This window comes from Procambarus clarkii, chromosome 22, assembly GCF_040958095.1.
Source record: "Procambarus clarkii isolate CNS0578487 chromosome 22, FALCON_Pclarkii_2.0, whole genome shotgun sequence".
NCBI classification, from domain to species: domain Eukaryota; kingdom Metazoa; phylum Arthropoda; class Malacostraca; order Decapoda; family Cambaridae; genus Procambarus; species Procambarus clarkii.
Window position 1 is genome coordinate 25,936,311 of NC_091171.1, and position 18,851 is coordinate 25,955,161.

The 18,851-nt window shown below is 44.8% G+C and overlaps 1 protein-coding gene across 5 annotated transcripts in view; it reads right to left on the bottom strand.

The window, feature by feature from the left end:
* The window catches only part of mio (GATOR complex protein mio), a 121,650-nt gene that overhangs the window by 22,672 nt on the left and 80,127 nt on the right, over positions 1–18,851 (bottom strand). For all 5 annotated transcript variants that reach the window (XM_045742464.2, XM_045742456.2, XM_069328759.1 and 2 more), the window contains 3 exons: positions 17,568–17,706; positions 11,509–11,647; positions 8,321–8,534 (listed from right to left, as the gene is read on the bottom strand). In XM_045742464.2, the coding sequence (XP_045598420.1) occupies positions 8,321–8,534; positions 11,509–11,647; positions 17,568–17,706 (492 nt within the window). The remainder of the gene's footprint in view (positions 1–8,320; positions 8,535–11,508; positions 11,648–17,567; positions 17,707–18,851) is intronic.

Sequence of the window (18,851 nt, forward strand, 5' to 3'; positions counted from 1 at the left end):
CAATCAATATCACAGTGAAAAAGTGCATAAATATCAGAGAATATCTGGCAAATAGACAGAATTCCCCCCTCAAAAAAAAAAAAAAGACCAGCATTGAATGTAATGAAACACCATTTTCTGGGTAGAGTCCCATCAGCTCCCTGGAGCTACTGGATTGATATTAGCTAATATTAGTACAGGGCTTCAGTCATATGGAGTTGTCATGCCTACTGGGAACCACTAGCCAGAACATAGTTTTCCTAGAGAGTCAAAGGGTGTTATAGCCTATGAAACTCGCTTGTATGAAAGTATTCATGTCTGTCATCGACCAAGGTTGAGCACCCAGAAAAGTAGGTGCTTCAAAACAGACCTCATCTGGTAGAAATACTGCATCCTGTGACCGAACAGAGGCAAGAAACCCCACCAAAAGAAAAACAAGCTAAAAAGCAACATGTCATCACACCGCATGCTAAACCTGCCAACCGGGGTGGAAGGAGGGAGGGAGGGTGCCAGAAAGCCTCTGGGGCTCTACCCAGAAAATGGCATTTCATTACATTCAACGCTGGTTTTCTGTGGGGAAGCCGCATTGGCTCCCTGGAGCTAACTACCCATAGAGAAAGAATAAAGGGACTTACCTGGGAAGCAACTGCACTGCACAACTCAAAACGAAGATGAGACAACTGGCTGCAACTGCTGACTCAAGGTGACACAAGACTGCCGAGGCCCTGGCACATTAACTAGATATCGGGCAGCCAGGACCCTGTTTGATCTCCAAAAACCCCCTGCCCGAATATCCGCCCAAGACATATTGCCAAACACAGCAGCTAAAGCTGCGAACTTATGAACATCATGGCCACAAGGGTAGACCGCAGGCTGGCTAGACTTGATAACCCTGTGGACGACCTGAGAGACCCGAGCCCTGGAGCAGAGAACAAGAGATACGCGGCCAAAGCAAAATGCGTTACCAGACACAGAAGTCGAGACACGAAGGTAACGGTGTAAAGCTGCAATGGGGACAAAACATGATGCACCCCCTGGCATGATCAACCAAGCATCAATAACCCACGGTCAATAACCCACTGTCTCATTCTTCGCCAGAAAAAAGGAGACAGCTACAAACGAACAAAACGTCCACCTGGACCAAAAGAGCAAAAGCCTCAGTGCTGGAGGAAACATAAAGCTCCCCGACCCGACCCCAGAAGCCAAAGCCAACAAGAACAAAGCTTTCTGAAAACAGTCCTTGACCGAAGGGACCACCACAAACCAAGGGGGAAGACAGAAAGGAGAGCACCCGGACCAAAGACCAGGAAGGCTCAGGCGGCACTGGAGGTGGAAAAAGGCACGAGAAAGCTTGCGAAACGGAACCGAAGTGACATCCACCCCAAACATAAGCTGGAGCGGCTCCACCAGCGCAGCACGATACGAGGCGACAGTATTCGGCACGAGATGCTTGTTCCAAAAGAGCCAAGAAAGAAGAGGCAAAAAGACTGCCAAGAGACTTCATATTGTTGCCGAGAAGAAGAATGCAAGTGGGACACCATATGAGAAGCCACCTGGTCACCATACAGATGATGATACACCTGCGCCAGAAACTGCAGACACGAAGCACGGAAGAGTAGAGTGAACAGTAAGGTACCCCACTGGCTGGATCTGCTGAAAGTGGCAGAGCTGTGGAAAATGCACTGGGTTTGGACACCGAACAAGTAGTGCCTGAAACCTTGGCTGGGCCGGGCACCATGGGGCCCAGAAGGAGAACCCTGTCCCAATAGAACTCAAGCCGAGTCAGAACCCGAAGCATTAGCAGAATTTGGGGGTGGGGGAAGAGGTACTGGTAAATCCACCTCGACCAGTCCTGCCAATAAGCATCTACTGCGATGGCCTCGCAGTCGGGGGAAGGGTGTCACATACATGGAAAGACGCCTCGACTATGCCGACGAGAAGAGGTCCACCTCTGGGGCCCCGTACATCCAGAGCCAACCGATCCTGTGGGTAAACAAGCATGGCGAAGTTCAGACTCCCACATAGCTGTTCACGCAACCAATGAGTGACCCGGGAGCCCTCCCGAAACAGGCGATGGTGGGACTGCAGCAACAGCAACAACTCCAGAGGGAGAGATAAGGAAGTGGTCCGAGAGTGTCACACAAAATCCAGCCAAGTCTGAACCCGGGATGGAACCAGATGGTACTTCCTTTAGTTCACCAGGAATCCAAACCTGGCGAGCTGGAAAAGAACCACACCCCTGGCAAGCAGACACACGGACTGGTTGGGAGCCCACACCAGCCAGTTGTTGAGGTAGACCAGAACCCAAACCTTGAACAGATGCAGACGGGCCACCACGACCCGGGTAAGATGAGTGAATACAGTATGTGAAGCGCAGGACTCTGGCCAAATGGAAGGCAACGAAAGTGAAAGCTTGCCGTCCCACCACAAAACCTAACCAGTCCCTGAACCCCGGATAAATCAGGACTTCCAATACATGTCCCAGAGGTCCTGAGACATCATCCAAGCATCCTGCTCCAAGAGAAGCCGGATCTGGGATAGAGTCGTCATCTGAAAAGAGGGGCAAAAGATCCAGGGGTTCAGGGACAAGTCCAGAATGAACCTCAGATCTGGAAACAAGCGGGAAACCCACCTGAGGGACATGGTCGTTTTGACTAAGTCCAAGCTCACCCACTTCGAAATGACCCACGGAGCACAGGGAAAGAGGCCTGCCCTGCTAGCCCCGAATCCCTCCAAGGAGGAGGAGCCACCCAATACCACCACAGGCTGGAAAAGACGACCTGAAACGCCTACAAATCGTGGGATCAGGTGTGAGCAAACAGCACGAACCTCCCCCACATTGCCCCATCAACAGGGCGACACCCTGTACGAGAAGCCCATCGACGAGCAGAGCAATCACTATGCCGACCAGATGCCACCAGCTCAGAAGAAAGCGCTGGCTCTGAAATTGGCAACACTGGCCCACCACAATGAGAGGATCCTCAAATCTTGGCACGATCCTTCCAGGAAGGCCTACCACGGTCTTCCCCGGAGAACCAATAAGTCTGACATGGGATGACAACTAGACGAAGCTGCCTGCAGAAACTGCGTGACAGCAGACTCTGCAAACAGCAACGGACAAAAGGGTGATGAAAAATTAAGAGCCAGAGCCCAAGCAGATTTCAAAGAGAGAGCAAGCACAGCCTGTCGGCACGCGAGGTGAGAAGCAAAATACATACACCGCCTCTTTGAGAATTCCCTCAAACAACTTCAACAAGGCAGCTGATCGCCCCCCCACCTAGCCGCCGAGGCAAGTGCACCGGACGAAGACCCAGCACTCAGCACCTTGACATCTTCTCCAAGCCAGTTCAAGGACGGCTCGAGAAGGGAAAAGAAATGCAAGACTGAGGCCAAATGCCCACGGGCACACATCCTCAGCTACCAAAGCAGCTGAAAGGGAGGGAACCTGCATGTGTAGCTGCACAATGCCATCATCCCGAGAAAGGACAGGGGCGAACAAGCACCCAATAAGGCGCGCTCAAACCTGCCCTCCAGGTAAACCCGTACCACAATGGAAGTCTCCCACCAATCAAGCGTGCGTGTCCGACAAAACCCAATCCATGCTCTCAACGAAAAGAAAGGACAGTCTGTTACCCAATCCAATCCATGCTCTCAACGAAAAGAAAGGACAGTCTGTTACCCAAGAAGACTCGGGTACCTCGTAATGCACCTAAATGGGAAAGGTCGAATCGAAATAAAAAAGAAGATGGATCCATCACCGAGGCGTAATCCAGGTCTCGCAGGAGGTAAGCAATGATGGCCTCCCAAACCTCCCTAGGTGGGATTTGAAAAGCCGAAAACCGGAAAAAAGGAACCGAAGAACCCAGGGGAACCTGGAACCTGAACCCAGGAAGAAGCCGAACCCAAATCATACTCGTACAGGGAAGGAGGGGTACGAAAACACCCCCCCCCCTTCTGCAACAATAAGCCTTGCGACAAGGGTACCAACACCCAAGCGGGGTCAAACAGAGCCCAAGCCCCCCCCCCACCCCCCTCAAGTCAACTCCTCCCCAGCCCCGGGATCATCCAAGATGCCAGGACCCAGGGTGGAGCCATCCTCCACACCCTCTGCCCCTAAAGGCAGATTGCGGAGGAAAAGCTAAGAAAGGGGTCCACTGGCAAGACCCGGAAGGTAGGAGGAGCAGGCTCAAATGCCCCCATAGCCAACCCAGAAGGGGCAGTCCTCGAGGCCACCAAAGTCTCACTACCATCTAGGCTCCGACCTAACTCCGAAACCAAAACTCTCAAACGTTTGGGAGCCGGGAACAGGGGGATGAGGGGGGAGGGAGGCAGGTTAGAGCAGGACGAACAACACCAACATGAGAAGGACATGGGACCACAGACAAAACTAAAGTCGATGCAACTAATGCCCCCAAGTCAAGGTCCCTATAACCCAAGCGGGGCAGCCCTGGGGCATCCGGGTGAGCATCTAACCTAGCACGCTGCAGCAACCGATATCGAGCATGCAACACCGAAACCGCCTGTACCCGAATACCAAAATCAGAAGACTGCGAAATCTGGAGCTTGCAAGGAGCAAGACTCCGGGTCAAAGGTGTCATTGACCAAACAGGCAGCATGACGGAGTCAAATTTGGCGAGTGTCACCCTGAGACAAGGGGGACAGAGCAACCATCAAACTCGCACTTGGCAAGTTGAAACCCAGAAGATGCATCCATAGGTCTAAAGAGCCATAATGGGGTTTACCAGAGCCATTAGGCTAACATGCTAAGGAAAGCCCAGGCACAGTATTGCTATCCAGTTGGGCCCAAACTACCAAGAGAACTGCTTAAAACCTGAACCCCTGCGACTTGTACAAGCACGGGGGCCTAGCCTAGCGGAGGACCACCAATACAACAGAAGGGTATAAACCAAGGGAGCAGACCCCCACCAAGCAAATTAAACAAAAAGAAAATAAAACCCAGTGACAGCACAACGTCCCCAGGAGGAACAGAACCAGCCACTGTGTAGAATAGGAGACAAGCTGCACAATACCTTGTGCCCCTACCAGCAATGATATTACTTCCTACCCAATCTTGAGGTTACCCTGAGATGATTTCGGGGCTTTAGTGTCCCCACGGCCCAATCCTCGACCAGGCCTCCACCCCCAGGAAGCAGCCCGTGACAGCTGACTAACACCCAGGTACCTATTTTACTGCTAGGTAACAGGGGCATAGGGTGAAAGAAACTCTGCCCATTGTTTCTCGCCAGCGCCCGGGATCGAACCCGGGACCACAGGATCACAAGTCCAGCGTGCTGTCTGCTCGGCCGACCGGCTCCCGGCTCCCAAGGCCAAACAGTGGCAACAAAACTCCAGTTGGCCCCAAGGGTAGGCAATTGCCGAGCAGTAATTAACTGTACTGAATTAATCAATTAATCTGTTCAATTAACTGAACCCCTATGGAAGCGGTTCCTGAACGCCCTGTGGAAGATAACCCCAAGACTCAAGGGCAGTACTTACAGGGCGCTTAGGGAAGGTGGGCCTAAGTGCATGCAACCCCAGTACCTGTACTGATGAATTACTCCTGTCCTGAGCACCACACAAAGCAAAATACACCACAAGGCACAGAACTGCAAGAGTCAGAGGTCAAGAGTTGACTACCACCACAGTCCACATCAGCCGAGGAACTGAATGCTGTAGCAGCCGGCGCAGAGGGTCTGGGGGCAATGATACCACATCCAACCCAAGGCCAAACAGTGGCAACAAAAACTCCAGCTTTGGGTGGCGGGCTGTGCGGACGATCAGCGAGACAGAGTTAGTGATGTTTGCTTATTTGCTTGTTTTAGTTTGGGGGTTCTGGCTCCCTGTTTGGTTTTAAGTTGCAAGTTTTTACCACGTGGGGTTTGTTTTGTTATGCCTACCTTTCTGGGTACCAAACCCCAGTTGATGGCAGACATGGAATGTTTCCAAACACATGGGGGTTTCCATATGCCATTACTCTTCGTGCCTCTCTAAGAGGGCCAGGTTCTGGCTCATGGTCCTCAGTAGGCAAGAACTCCATTAACTGATGCCACAGTCTAATACATACATATCACCTCTGGGAAGCTGTAGGGGCTCCCCACAGAAACTAGCACTGAATGTAATGAAACCCCTTTTTCTTGGGTGGGCCTTGGTGGCTCTGTTGGTAGCTGCACTGAAATATCTGTACATCTGTACATCTGTTTGTCTCTTGTGGTCATTAAAACCCTACCGAGGACCAGAGGCCAAAACCCAGCCCCATTAAAGAGGCATATAGAACAGGAGCTTCTCACACTCGCCAAAGCATCAACCCATCCCCCAAAAAGTAAGCAATGCAAAACAGACACATGCAAGTTCAACATGAAATAAACAAATGATAAACCAAATGACTTGGTAAACAATCTATGTAGTAATTATGTCATACAACCCCGTGTAACCGCTGTCCTCCACTAGATGGCAGCACCACAGGAGGGAAAGGAGGAAATTATCAGGGGTAAGCGCCAAGCCTTTACAACTAAATAGCACTTGGAAGGAATCAGGATAAGGATTTGGGATGGGATGAGGGAAAGAAATGGTGCCCAACTACTTTGTCGGTTGGGAATTGAACTCCGACCTGCATGAAGCAAGACCGTCACTCTACCATCCAGCCGAAGTGGTAGCGCAATGGTCTCGCCAGTAAATGCCTAGGGATAAGTTACATGCTGGAAGGGTGAGAGAGAGACTTCCGACATGGATGATATATTTTCAAACTGACAGACAGATGAGGGTGGTGATCAGAGACCATGTATCTGACTGGAGAAGTGCTATTAGTGGAGTACCACAGGGATCAATTTCTGCACCAGTAATGTTCATCTTCTACATAAACAATCAACAAGAAGGAATACAGAATTATATGAACATGTTTGCGAATGATGCTAAGATACTGGGAAAGAAGGAGACACAGACGATTGAAGAGCCCTTCAAATCAATCTGGTAAAATAAGTGTTTGGAGCATCAAGTGGCATATGGAATTCAATGGGAATAATTGCCATGTTATGGAATGTGGAATTGGAGAAGAGAGACCACACACAAATTACAAATTATGTTGAAAGGAATTACAGAACTCTAATAAAGAACAAGGCCTAGGGGTGGTTTTTGATAGCAAGCTGTCGCCAGAGGAACACACAGAGAACATTGTGAGATGAGCGTATGCGTCCCTTTCCAGCTTCAGACTTGCTTTTAATTATATGGATAGTGAAATACTACAGAAACTGTTCATGACTTCTGTGAGACCAAAATTAGAATACTGTATGTATGCAGCAGCTGTATGGTGCCCAAATTTCAAGAAGCACATTGATAAACTGGAAAAGGTGCCATGGCATGCTACAATATGCTTCTGAAACTGAAAAGCAAGAGTTATGAGGAAAGAATAGAGGCATTAAACATGCCAAAACTAGAAGATAGAAGAAAGAGGTGATATGATTACCACTTACAAAATACTAACAGGAATCAACCAAATTGGCAAAATGGAATTCCTGAGACCAGCAACTTTACAAACAAGAGGGCACAGATTCAAGCCAAGAAAACAAAGATGTCAAAAAATATTAGAAAGCTTTCTTTTGTAAACAGTGATAAATGGTTGGAACAAGCTAAGTGAGGTGGTGGAGGAGGCCAAAACAGCCAGTAGTTTTAAAGCGTTACACGACAAAGAGTACTGGGAAGACGGAACATCACAAGCGTAGCTCTCATCCTGTAACTACACTTGGGTAATTATATGCAGCTTGAAGTGAACAATTTCCTAGGTCCATACAATGAAACATGTAAACACACACATGTGAAGCAATACTAAAGAATGGAACAACACACTAGTAAATAGGTCTCAACAGGACAGATCAAAAGATGGCCAATACTTTTCTAGAAAAATTCCAGGACCTGAATAGCGGCAACTCATGGAGCAGTCAAACGTGGCTGACATCAGGCGAATGACAAAGGGTTGTTGACAGGGGAGCACTGGCACCTTTCGTGGTACTGCCACCTGGTGTTAGGCAGCTGTTACTAAGGGATTCATAACCTAATTATAGGGTGGATTGTTTGCAGAGCCATTTCCTGCACTCTTTATACTTTCTGTGGACCTTACAGTTCCGTCTTGCTTCTCTTACTTTCTAGGGGTTTGATGCTTTAGTGAGGTAGTCATGAATCACCTGCTCTTTCTGCCTCTGTAAGTGGGCCTAGGTTTTGGCCTCTGGTCCATGGTGAGTTTTTAAGGATTTGCAAGAGCTGATGTGATTTATAGGTGAGGAGTTCTCAGTGCAGCTTGCAACAGGGAGCTACTGTTCAGCCCTTGCAGAATATTGTATTTCAGTTTTACCTTTGATTTATTAGCAGATCCAGTACCAAATCTAGCATATGGATTTCTTGGTCTTCCTGGAGCTTGGATGTATGCAGAAATACCTTTTTTACAAAAATTGCAAGTAATATAAATATGTTGAGGTGGTCTCTCTGCATGTTTGTTATCATTCATTATCACGTCCAACTGGGCACGTTCGTTCCAAAGACACAAACTATCCAACAGATTTCGATAACTGAAAAATAAGAAAATTACATCAATACTTCAAGTGTAAACATTAAAATAAGCAACATTTCTCATTAATTACCCAAATAAAACAGCGTTGAATGTAATGAAACGCCATTTTCTGGGTGAGCCCCGGGAGTTTACTGGGTTGATATGTATGTACAGTATTAGACTGTTGCATAAGTCAATTGGAGTTCTTGCCTACTGGGGACCACAAGCCAGAACCTGGCCCCCCCCTCCTCCAGAAAGGCACGAGGAGCAATGGCCTATGGAAACCCTAATGTATTTGGAAGCATTCCATATCTGCTGTCGACCAGGGCTTAGCACCCAGAAAGGTAGGCATAACAAAACAAACCCCACATGGTAAAAATTGCTACCTAAAACCAAACAAAGGGAGAACTCCCAAACTAAAACAAGCAAACAGGCAATTGTCACTAATGCTGCCGAGCAGCCCCTTCTCCTCTGGGAGGGGGAAGGGGTGCTCAGGACCCCCATGTCAACTGCTCTAGTATTCAGGTCTGAGGCTGAACATAAAAACAAAAAATGAGAAAACAAATGCCGACTGGAGGGAGGGAGGATGACTGGGAGCCTCCGGGGCTGACTCAGAAAATGGCATTTCATTACATTCAACACTTTTTCTGTGGCAAGCCCTTATGGTCCCCAGAGCCACCTAACCAAAGAAAAGTAACAAGAGCGACTTACCTGGGAGACGGCCATCACTCGCATCTCAAATCGCATCTTAAGTCGACAACTGGCTGCAACCTGCGACCCAAAGCGACACAACCCCCTACTAGTGCCAAGAACCTTGACTAAGTAATTTGCAGCCAGGACCCTATTCGATCTCCAAAATCCTGGTGCCCGAATGTCAGCCCAAAACATGTTACCGAAGACGGCAGCCAAAGCAGCATACTTATCAACATCATGGGAATGAAGATAGACCGCAGGCTGGCTGGACAGAATAACCCTGTGGACGACCTGGGAACAGGGAACGAGGGAAACTGGGTCAACCCAAAGCGCTTCCCTGGCCACAGAGGCTGTGGTGTGCAGGAAACGGCGAAGAACCGCAACCGGACACAACACATGATGCACCCCCGGCCTGATCAACCAAGCATCAATGACCCAAGGACCCCTCCGGAAAGCCGCCGACTCAATCTTCGCTATAAAAGGAGATGGCTGCAAATGAACAAACCTACCGCCAGAATCAAAGGAGCAGAAACCTCTGCGCCGGAGGAGAACACAAAACTCCCGATCAAACCCCCAGAAGCCAATGCCAACAGGTAAAAGAACCTTGGAAAAACAATCCTGAACTGAAGGGGTCACCACAAACCTAGGAGAAGAGAGAAAAAAAAAGAGCACCCAGTCCAAGGACCAGCATGGCTCAGACGGCGCATGAGCAGGCCGGAGGTGAAACAAAGCACGAGAAAGCTTGCGGAATAGGGTGGAAGTAACATCCACCCCAAACGCAAGCTGAAGCTGCTCTGCCAGTACCGCACGATACGAGGTGACAGTAACGGTCCTGAAAAAGCCAAGAGAGAAAGAACAAGACAACCCAATCCGAAATAGAGGACACCCTATGAAGGGAGAGAAAATGACAAAGAGCACCAGGAAACTTCATACTGTCGCCGGGACGAAGCTTGCAGGTGGGACACCATCAACGAAGCCACCTGATCACCATACAAGAGGTGACAAACCCGCGTCAGAAAGATCAGACGTGAAGGTTGGAGGAGATTGAACTAGCCACATACCATACTGGGCTGATCTAATGAAAGAGGTGGAGCCGCAGAAAACATTGTGGGTTTCAGACACAGAGTAAGCAGCGCCTTAAACCAGGGCTGGGCTGGTCACAAGGGGCCAACAGGACTACTCTTCCCTGATAAGTGTCCAACCGAGCCAGGACCCAAAGTAACAGCTGGACCGGAAGAAAGAGGTACTGTATAGATAACCCCACCTCGATCAGTCCTGCCAAAAAGCACCCACCATGACGACCTCGCAGTAAGAGAAGGGCACCACATACACGAGAAGATGCCAGGACTACGCCAACACGAAGAGGTCCACAACCGGGAGCCCGTACATCCAACAGAGCCAACAGGAGGAGTCGGCGTCGACCATCCATTCCGTGGACAGTGGAATGAATCGAGTCAGCTCTTCAATGTTTACTCACATTTTTCTCCTAGTTTTCTGCACTGTGTGATTGTGGGGCCAGTGGTTTGTTGAAAGCTTGGCTTTTGGTGGGTTCATCACCCTTCTGGCAGTTTTCCCATGCATGTGAAGCTAACTGGTGCCTATTCAGTTAAAGTATTGGATGGGGTGTGCAATAACTCTCATGGAGTTCCTTAGGTTGCTTTCAAGAGTTAAGTGACTGAATGGCATTACAGTGGGCTTTGTGTATGCACCTGCTTGTGACACTTGTGCTACTGCCCTTGCTGGCTTTGGTCAGTTATTATTCAAGCCTTGTTCCATGCTGGACTCAATCTTTAGATTCTGGATTATACCTTGGCAGCTTCTGCATCCTGTAGAGGTGTTTACCTATTCTTGTCCTCTTTTTGATAATACAGGTATTTGCTCTGCTCATAGGGTGCTCAGCCCACTTCTTCTACATGTGTACCCATAGTAGTTTTCTCTGCTATTGTGATTCCCCTGTACCATTTTCCCTCTACATCTTTCAATCTTTCTGTCTGTTTTTGCTCCGAGACCTCTCTCGATAGCTGTTCACTGAGCTGGGTTTTCCATACCAGGGGCGAGTGTCTTGACATGGGGTTAACTGGTAAGTAATCTGACCAAGCACAAAGTTTCAATATTATTTGTTGAACTGTAAACAATATTTAAACATTTTTGGTTCTTATACAGAGTCTTTCTAATTAAATTACATGTATACTGTATACATGTACTGTGGTAAGTACATGGTATCTAAATGTGCCCTTTTGAGAGAATTTTGATACCTCCCAAATACCAAATCTGGTATTAGAAGAAAATTGTGTACTCACCTATGGACCCAATGATAAAGGCGAGAATCTTTGGTAATAGCCTGTTGGAGTGTGTGTATAGTGACAAGTGCCACTGTCTGTACATCTCCAGTTAGATCAACATATCGTTGGAGTAATTCTATTCCTTCTGAACAAAGACCTGTAAATATAAAGTTATTACAGGTCAGTATTGGTTAAAAAAAAATCAAGATTAGAGAGATAACATACACACAGTGTATACTTGCATGCAAGTCAGAAGTTTTGGGAAAAACACTGTAAAATGTTTCATTCCGTATTAGAGGATCCGATTTAAGGGGGCGTCTGGTTGGCATCTGGGTCCAAAAATGCAAAAATGAAAACTCGTTCGATTTCAATCAAACTTTTTTGACAAGTTCTATATGAAAAGTGTTTCATCTGGTCCAAGTTTCAGCATCGTAGCATAAATAGGAAGGGAGAAAAAAAATATTGAAGTAGTTGTGAAAATTATGCAAAAATGGTCAAAATCGATTATCAATCAAAAGTGTCAACTGAAATCATAACTACGACTCTTTGCTATCACAATAGCATATATTAAACAAATATTATAATTAGTTTAATTGGAAAAAAATTTTAAGAAAAAAAAAAAAAAAATTTTTTTTTTTTTTTTTAATATTTTTTTTTTTTGGCGATTTGCATCAAACTTACACACCTGACTGTACGTAAGCCTATCTGTAAGGATGCCAATTTTGGAGAAAATTGGTTGATGTCAACCTCAGCCACAGATTTTAGAACCTTAGACTTTATTCATTTCTGTTTTTTTTCAATTGACACAAACGTTTACTAAACTGATTCCTTTTTTATTCAATTTACATGAAACTTACACAGTATATGTGGAGGGCATGTCTCTACATTGGGGGGCTTTCATTTTTCTCTAAGTTCATTTATTGATTTTATAATAGCAATAAACATGTCATATTTGCAAAAAAATTTGGGGGAACTTTGAACATTTGTATTAGGAAAACTAAAGATGTTTTCGAAATTCTAAATCCCCAAATCCCTTATTATATGCTAATGTGTCAGAAAAGTGTCACAGAATAATTATATCTGAAACGTGTGTTCTGAAGTGTGAACTTGAAAATACGTAAAAAACGTTGGAAAAAAAAAAAAAAAAAAACTCCCTTTCTATTTACGCTGCAGTACTGAAACTTGGGACAATTTAAGCACTTTTCATATACAACTAGAAAATTAATATTGGTTGACATTGAACAACTTTCACTATAATAACCAGCCGCCCCCTTAAGGATGAATCTATATTTATGGGAAAAATTTATTATCTTGCACTTCATGAGGCTGAAGTGCAACACAACTTTACCACCTTTCTCAGTTTTTACTTTCCTCATTAGCTTAGCATCACTGAAAAACAGATATGTATGAGCTCATTCCCTCAGTTAGGTGGTTCACACGGACTAGGAATAGCAATAAGCCTTTGGTGAAGCTTTACAGGACCTCACTTGTTACATCCTTGCACGCCTTGGCTCTGACCCTTTGTTTCCTCTCCAAAAGCTTCTTCATTACCAGGTTGTGTCTTTCTGTTACAGTATTCCAACTTATATCTTTCATCTTACATGCTGGCCTTTATTGAGGAACAGTACCATATCAAAAGAATTATGTCAGTTTTGGAAAATGTAATAAAGCCATCCTTCTTTTTCCTGTTGTACCTTGATGAGCATCATAGAGGTATCAAGTTTGTTAGTCAAGATTTTTCCCTTTTGAAAAAGAGAGTTGTCCCTCTGTTACACAAAGTGCTCTATTTTCTTTATGATTACTTTCGTCAATAAAGTATTTTCAAAGGAACACAAGTTATTGGCATTAATCTGTAGTTTAGTGCTTCCTGTCTGTCTTCTTTCTTGAATACTGAGACTACATTTGCCTTTTTCCAGATTGCCAAAAGCTCTCCAATCTCATGTGTTATATTTAAAATCCTAGTTAACATAATGGTACTCCCACAGCCTCCATGAGCAACCATTGTATTACTTGATCTGGCTCTACTGCTTTTATTATGTCTAAATTTTTGAAGGCATCTTTTTACCTCCTCTTCACTGACTTCTACACTGTCTAATACCCTGTACTGCTTTTGGCTGCCCATTGTCTCCATTAGGTTTTTTAAAATAGTGTATTAAAATGTATACATCCTATACATTTATATATATACATCCTAGGATTTATTTATTTGATATATTACGCTATCTTGTTATTTTGGGATGATTTCGGGGCTTTTTAGTGTCCCCGTGGCCCGGTCCTCGACCATGCCTCCACCCCCAGGAAGCAGCCCGTGACAGCTGACTAACACCCAGGTACCTATTTTACTGCTAGGTAACAGGGACATAGGGTGAAAGAAACTCTGCCCATTGTTTCTCGCCGGCGCCTGGGATCAAACCCAGGACCATAGGATCACAAGCCCAGCGTGCTGTCTGCTCAGCCGACCAGCTCCAATCACGTTATTGTGATTTCTGTATGCATTCTAGGATGTTTTATTCAGCTCCTCACACACTTTGCTTCTTCAAAATGCTTCCTTGTCTTATCAATTTGATAACATTATCTCTTACTGGTGTTTCCTTCCATATGTATTTATGCAATTGCTTTTGGCTAATCCTTTGCTCTTAGCTACTATGTCATTTTGAAATTGCTGCTCTACTGGACTCCAAAATTTCTTATACTAATTTCTAGTTTTCTTTAGAGCTTAAAGTACTTATTGACAACTGTAATCTCTATGGTCTACATGACTTTCTGGTCCTGTCCTACATGTCCCAACTTCAGAAGTTGGGATGTAAGGTGTGGGACCACTTTACCCTTCCACCCGAGTGTTTGTGGGTCATACATAAAAAACTTGGACTGGCTTCAGTAGGGGCCTCCAGACTTCCTGTGATTTTTAGTAGAAATCCAGTTGTATGACCTTTACAAGTCAGAGGTAGTCCAGTGGTAGAGTACCATCTCTTACCTTCCTCATTTATTTATATTATATATTATATATTATATATATATATATATATATATATATATATATATATATATATATATGTCGTACCTAGTAGCCAGAACGCACTTCTGAGCCTACTATGCAAGCCCCGATTTGCCTAATAAGCCAAGTTTTCCTGAATTAATATATTTTCTCTCATTTTTTTCTTATGAAATGATAAAGCAACCTATTTCATTGTGTTTGAAGTCAATTTTTTTTTATTGGAGTTAAAATTAACGTAGATATATGGCCGAACCTAACCAACGCTACCTAACCTAACCTAACCTATCTTTATAGGTTAGGTTAGGTTAGGTAGCAGAAAAAGTTAGGTTAGGTTAGGTTAGGTGGGTTAGGTAGTCGAAAAACAATTAATTCATGAAAACTTGGCTTATTAGGCAAATCGGGCCTTGCATAGTAGGCTGAGAAGTGCGTTCTGGCTACTAGGTACGACATATATATATATATATATATATATATATATATATATATATATATATATATATATATATATATATATATATATATATATATATATATATATATATATATATATATATCGTACCTAGTAGCCAGAACGCACTTCTATGCCTACTATGCAAGGCCCGATTTGCCTAATAAGCCAAGTTTTCATGAATTAATTGTTTTTCGACTACCTAACCTACCTAACCTAACCTAACCTAACTTTTTAGGCTACCTAACCTAACCTATAGAGATAGGTTAGGTTAGGTTAGGTAGGGTTGGTTAGGTTCGGTCATATATCTACGTTATTTTTAACTCCAATAAAACAAAATTGTCCTCATACGTAATGAAATGAGTAGCTTTATCATTTCATAAGAAAAAAATTTGAGAAAATATATTAAGTCAGGAAAACTGTGCTTATTAGGCAAATCGGGCCTTGCATAATAGGCCGAGAAGTGCGTTCTGGCTACTAGGTACGACATACATATATATATATATATATATATATATATATATATATATATATATATATATATATATATATATATATATATAACATTAATGTGATTTCTGTGTGCTAATAATAATAATAATAATAATAAAGATAGTAAATGTACTTACCTGTCAGTGTTTACCTGTCAATGTCTATGGAGGAGTGAGGTCTATCTCTTCATGCCCCCCTACGGGCCTTCTTGTACTTGTTGCATTACAATTTAACTATTCCGATGTTCAAATTCTCTGTTGAATCTGGCCCTAAAGTTGTGGTGGAAATAGCTTCCAAAACCTCTTCCTTTAGTTCATTCCAATTGTTGACCACCCATACAGGGTTCAAGTAGCAGCATTCATAAAATGCTACTATCTGGGAGATAAACTAGAACTACAGGTACTATAACCCCGCGATTATCTGGGATTTGAACATCCGGAAAATGCCCTTATACGGCCAAAATCGTGACTGGATAAAGTTATCTCAATATCCGGCCAAAATGGCCACAGGAACCGTATAAAAGCTGGTTTGGCCGGATAAAAATTTGGCCGTATTGTATTAATCCCGTCTGCCTGTGGCTCTAGATGCATGGTGGAGGAGAGGGTGGGGTGGGTGGGTGGTGTTGGGAGGGACCACCTGGGTACAGGAATTACCATTAATTTTAGAACAAATAATCATAGCCAAAAACAAATGAAATAAGTACTAGTAATTATGTAATAACAAATAAATAAGTTTCCTAAAAGCAATGTGCACAGACTGAAGTTTCCTTAAAAAAATATTGTGAGTTTTTTCCTCCTGGCAGCCTACGTAACGTGCTATAGCTGCCCCAAGTGAACCCGTCCAACACTGGTCAACCCATGTGCCCCCATCGCTCGTGTTATACCACAGTGCTGCCCCATTAGTGAAATATTTTTTTAAATAACTTTTTTATTTTCATAGTAACTTTAAACATTTTTGGCCAAGACTATGTCTGGTAGCAGCATCAATCGTTCTGGAGGTGTTAAGAGGAAGAAAGTTGTCCTAGCAATTAAAGACAAGTTACTGTTATACACCTCAACCAGCGCGGCGTCACAGTGCTGCGCCATTAGTGAAATATTTTTTTACATAACTTTTTTATTTTCATAGTAACTTTAAACATTTTTGGCCAAGACTATGTCTGGTAGCAGCATCAATCGTCCTGGAGGTGCTAAGAGGAAGAAGGTTGTCCTAGCAATTAAAGACAAGTTATGTGTTGTTCAACCAGTGAGGCGTCACAGGCAGCCATATGCCTTCAACAAGTGAGGCTTCACAGGCAAGCCAAGCACCTTCAACAAGTGAGGCGCAAGCAAGCGCCTTTAACAAGTGAGGCGTCACAGGCAAGCCAAGCGCCTTCAACAGGTGAGGTGCAAGCAAGCGCCTTCAACAAGTGAGGCATCACAGGCAAGCCAAGCGCCTTCAACAAGTGAGGCGCAAGCAAGCGCCTTCAACAAGTGAGGCATCACAGGCAAGCCAAGCGCCTTCAAAAAGTGAGGCGCAAGCAAGTGCCTTTAACAAGTGAGGCGTCACAGGCAAGCCAAGCGCCTTCAAAAAGTGAAGCGCAAGCAAGTGCCTTTTACATGTGAGGCGTCACAGGCAAGCCAAGCGCCTTCAACAAGTGAGGCGCATGCAAGCGCCTTCAACAAGTGAGGCACATGCAAGCGCCTTCAACAAGTGAGGCCTCACAGGCAACCCAAATGCCTTCAACCAGTGAGGCTTCAGCAGCTGGCAGTCAAAACTAACTTTGCTTAATGAACTGTACAGTAATTTTAAGTGTTAATTTTAGTGTTGTGTTAGTATAGGTTACGTAAATTGTTAAGAATTCTTAACTTCAAGATGTGTGGCATCAATCAAGAAGACGAACAACAAAAACATGGTAAGTTGAGGCTTCTAGTTGAATATTTAATAATAATATGTGGCAAGGCAATTCAAATTATGTTGTTTGTAGTATAAAAATAGTTGGAAATGGTCACTTTTGGACTCGTAGATGAAAAAGTACCATTATCCGAAAAATGTGATAATCAGGCTGGGGGTCCTTCCCATATAGTCCGGATGATCGAGTGGAGACAGTACTTGTGCAGTTTAATCGTCTTTGTAAGAAAACATAACTGTACATACAGACGTTACCTGTCAGTAAAATACCATCCAAGTTGCCTTCCTCAGTGAGCTGTGCATTCAACCTCTCTAGATACTCCATCAAACGAACGTCACTGAGATATGTGCAAGCAAAGGCCACTCTATCTTGAATTGCAACTTCAGTTTCTCCCTGTGCAGGGTTGTTATAATAATTAATAATTGCTGGCAAAAGCACATAACCAATGATTAACTTTAGCAATATTGCAAATATCAGTTCCCATTTATCAATTAATAATAAAGAAAGTACAGTACTGAAAATGTCAAGACACAATGTTTATAATAATGACAAATACAGAAGAAAAAAGCCTTGGACAATATATAATAAGAGGAACAAATAGAAGAAAAAGCCAGCGTTGAATGTAATGAAACGCCATTTTCTGGGTGAGCCCCAGAGGCTCCCTGGAGTTTATCGGGCTAATGTATGTTATATTAGACCGGGACATTAGCTAAGGAGTTCAGACCTACCAGGGACCAGCACCAGAACCTGGCCCCTTCAGAGAGATTTCAGGGAGCAATGGCCCTGGAAAACCCCTTTGTGGTTGGGGTTTTCCTTATCTGCCATCGACCGGGGTTAGGCACCCTGAAAGGTAGGCATAACAAAACAAACCCCACATGGTAAAAAAAAAAAAAAAAACACTAAACCAAAAACCGAACAGAGAGGTAGAAACTCCCTACAATCACAAGGAAACAAGCAAACATCACACTTTACTGCCGCGCCGATCGTCCGCCCAACTCTCCCCGCCCCGAAAGGGGGAGGGGGGAGCCCTGGACCTACCGCGCCGGCTGCCAAGCTTCAGTTCGGAAGCTAAGCTTCAACCAACGCGAAAAAACCACCGACCGGTGGGAGGGAGGGTTGCCAGGGAGCCTCCAGGGCTCACCCAGAAAATGGCGTTTCATTACATCCAACGCTGGTTTTCTGTGGGAAGCCCCTACGGCTCCCTGGAGCTTCATACCCAAAGAGAAGGAAATGAAAGGGCTAACCCGGGAGGCGGCCGCCACAAACTCTGCAACGCAAAGCCGAGACAACAGGTCGCAACCTGCGACCCAAGGCAACAAGAACGCACAGGAGCAGACGCACAAAGAATGGCGGCCAAGAACCTGTGCGACTTTCAAATCCATGCACCCGAAATGAGCCCTAGACGTCCCAACACAGCAGCAAAAGCTGCAAACGTCTGAACAGCACGGGCGCAAAGACAGACCGCAGGCTGGAAGAATGAAAAATCTGCGGACGACCTGGGAGACTCGAGCCCTGAAAACAGGGAACGAGGGGAACTG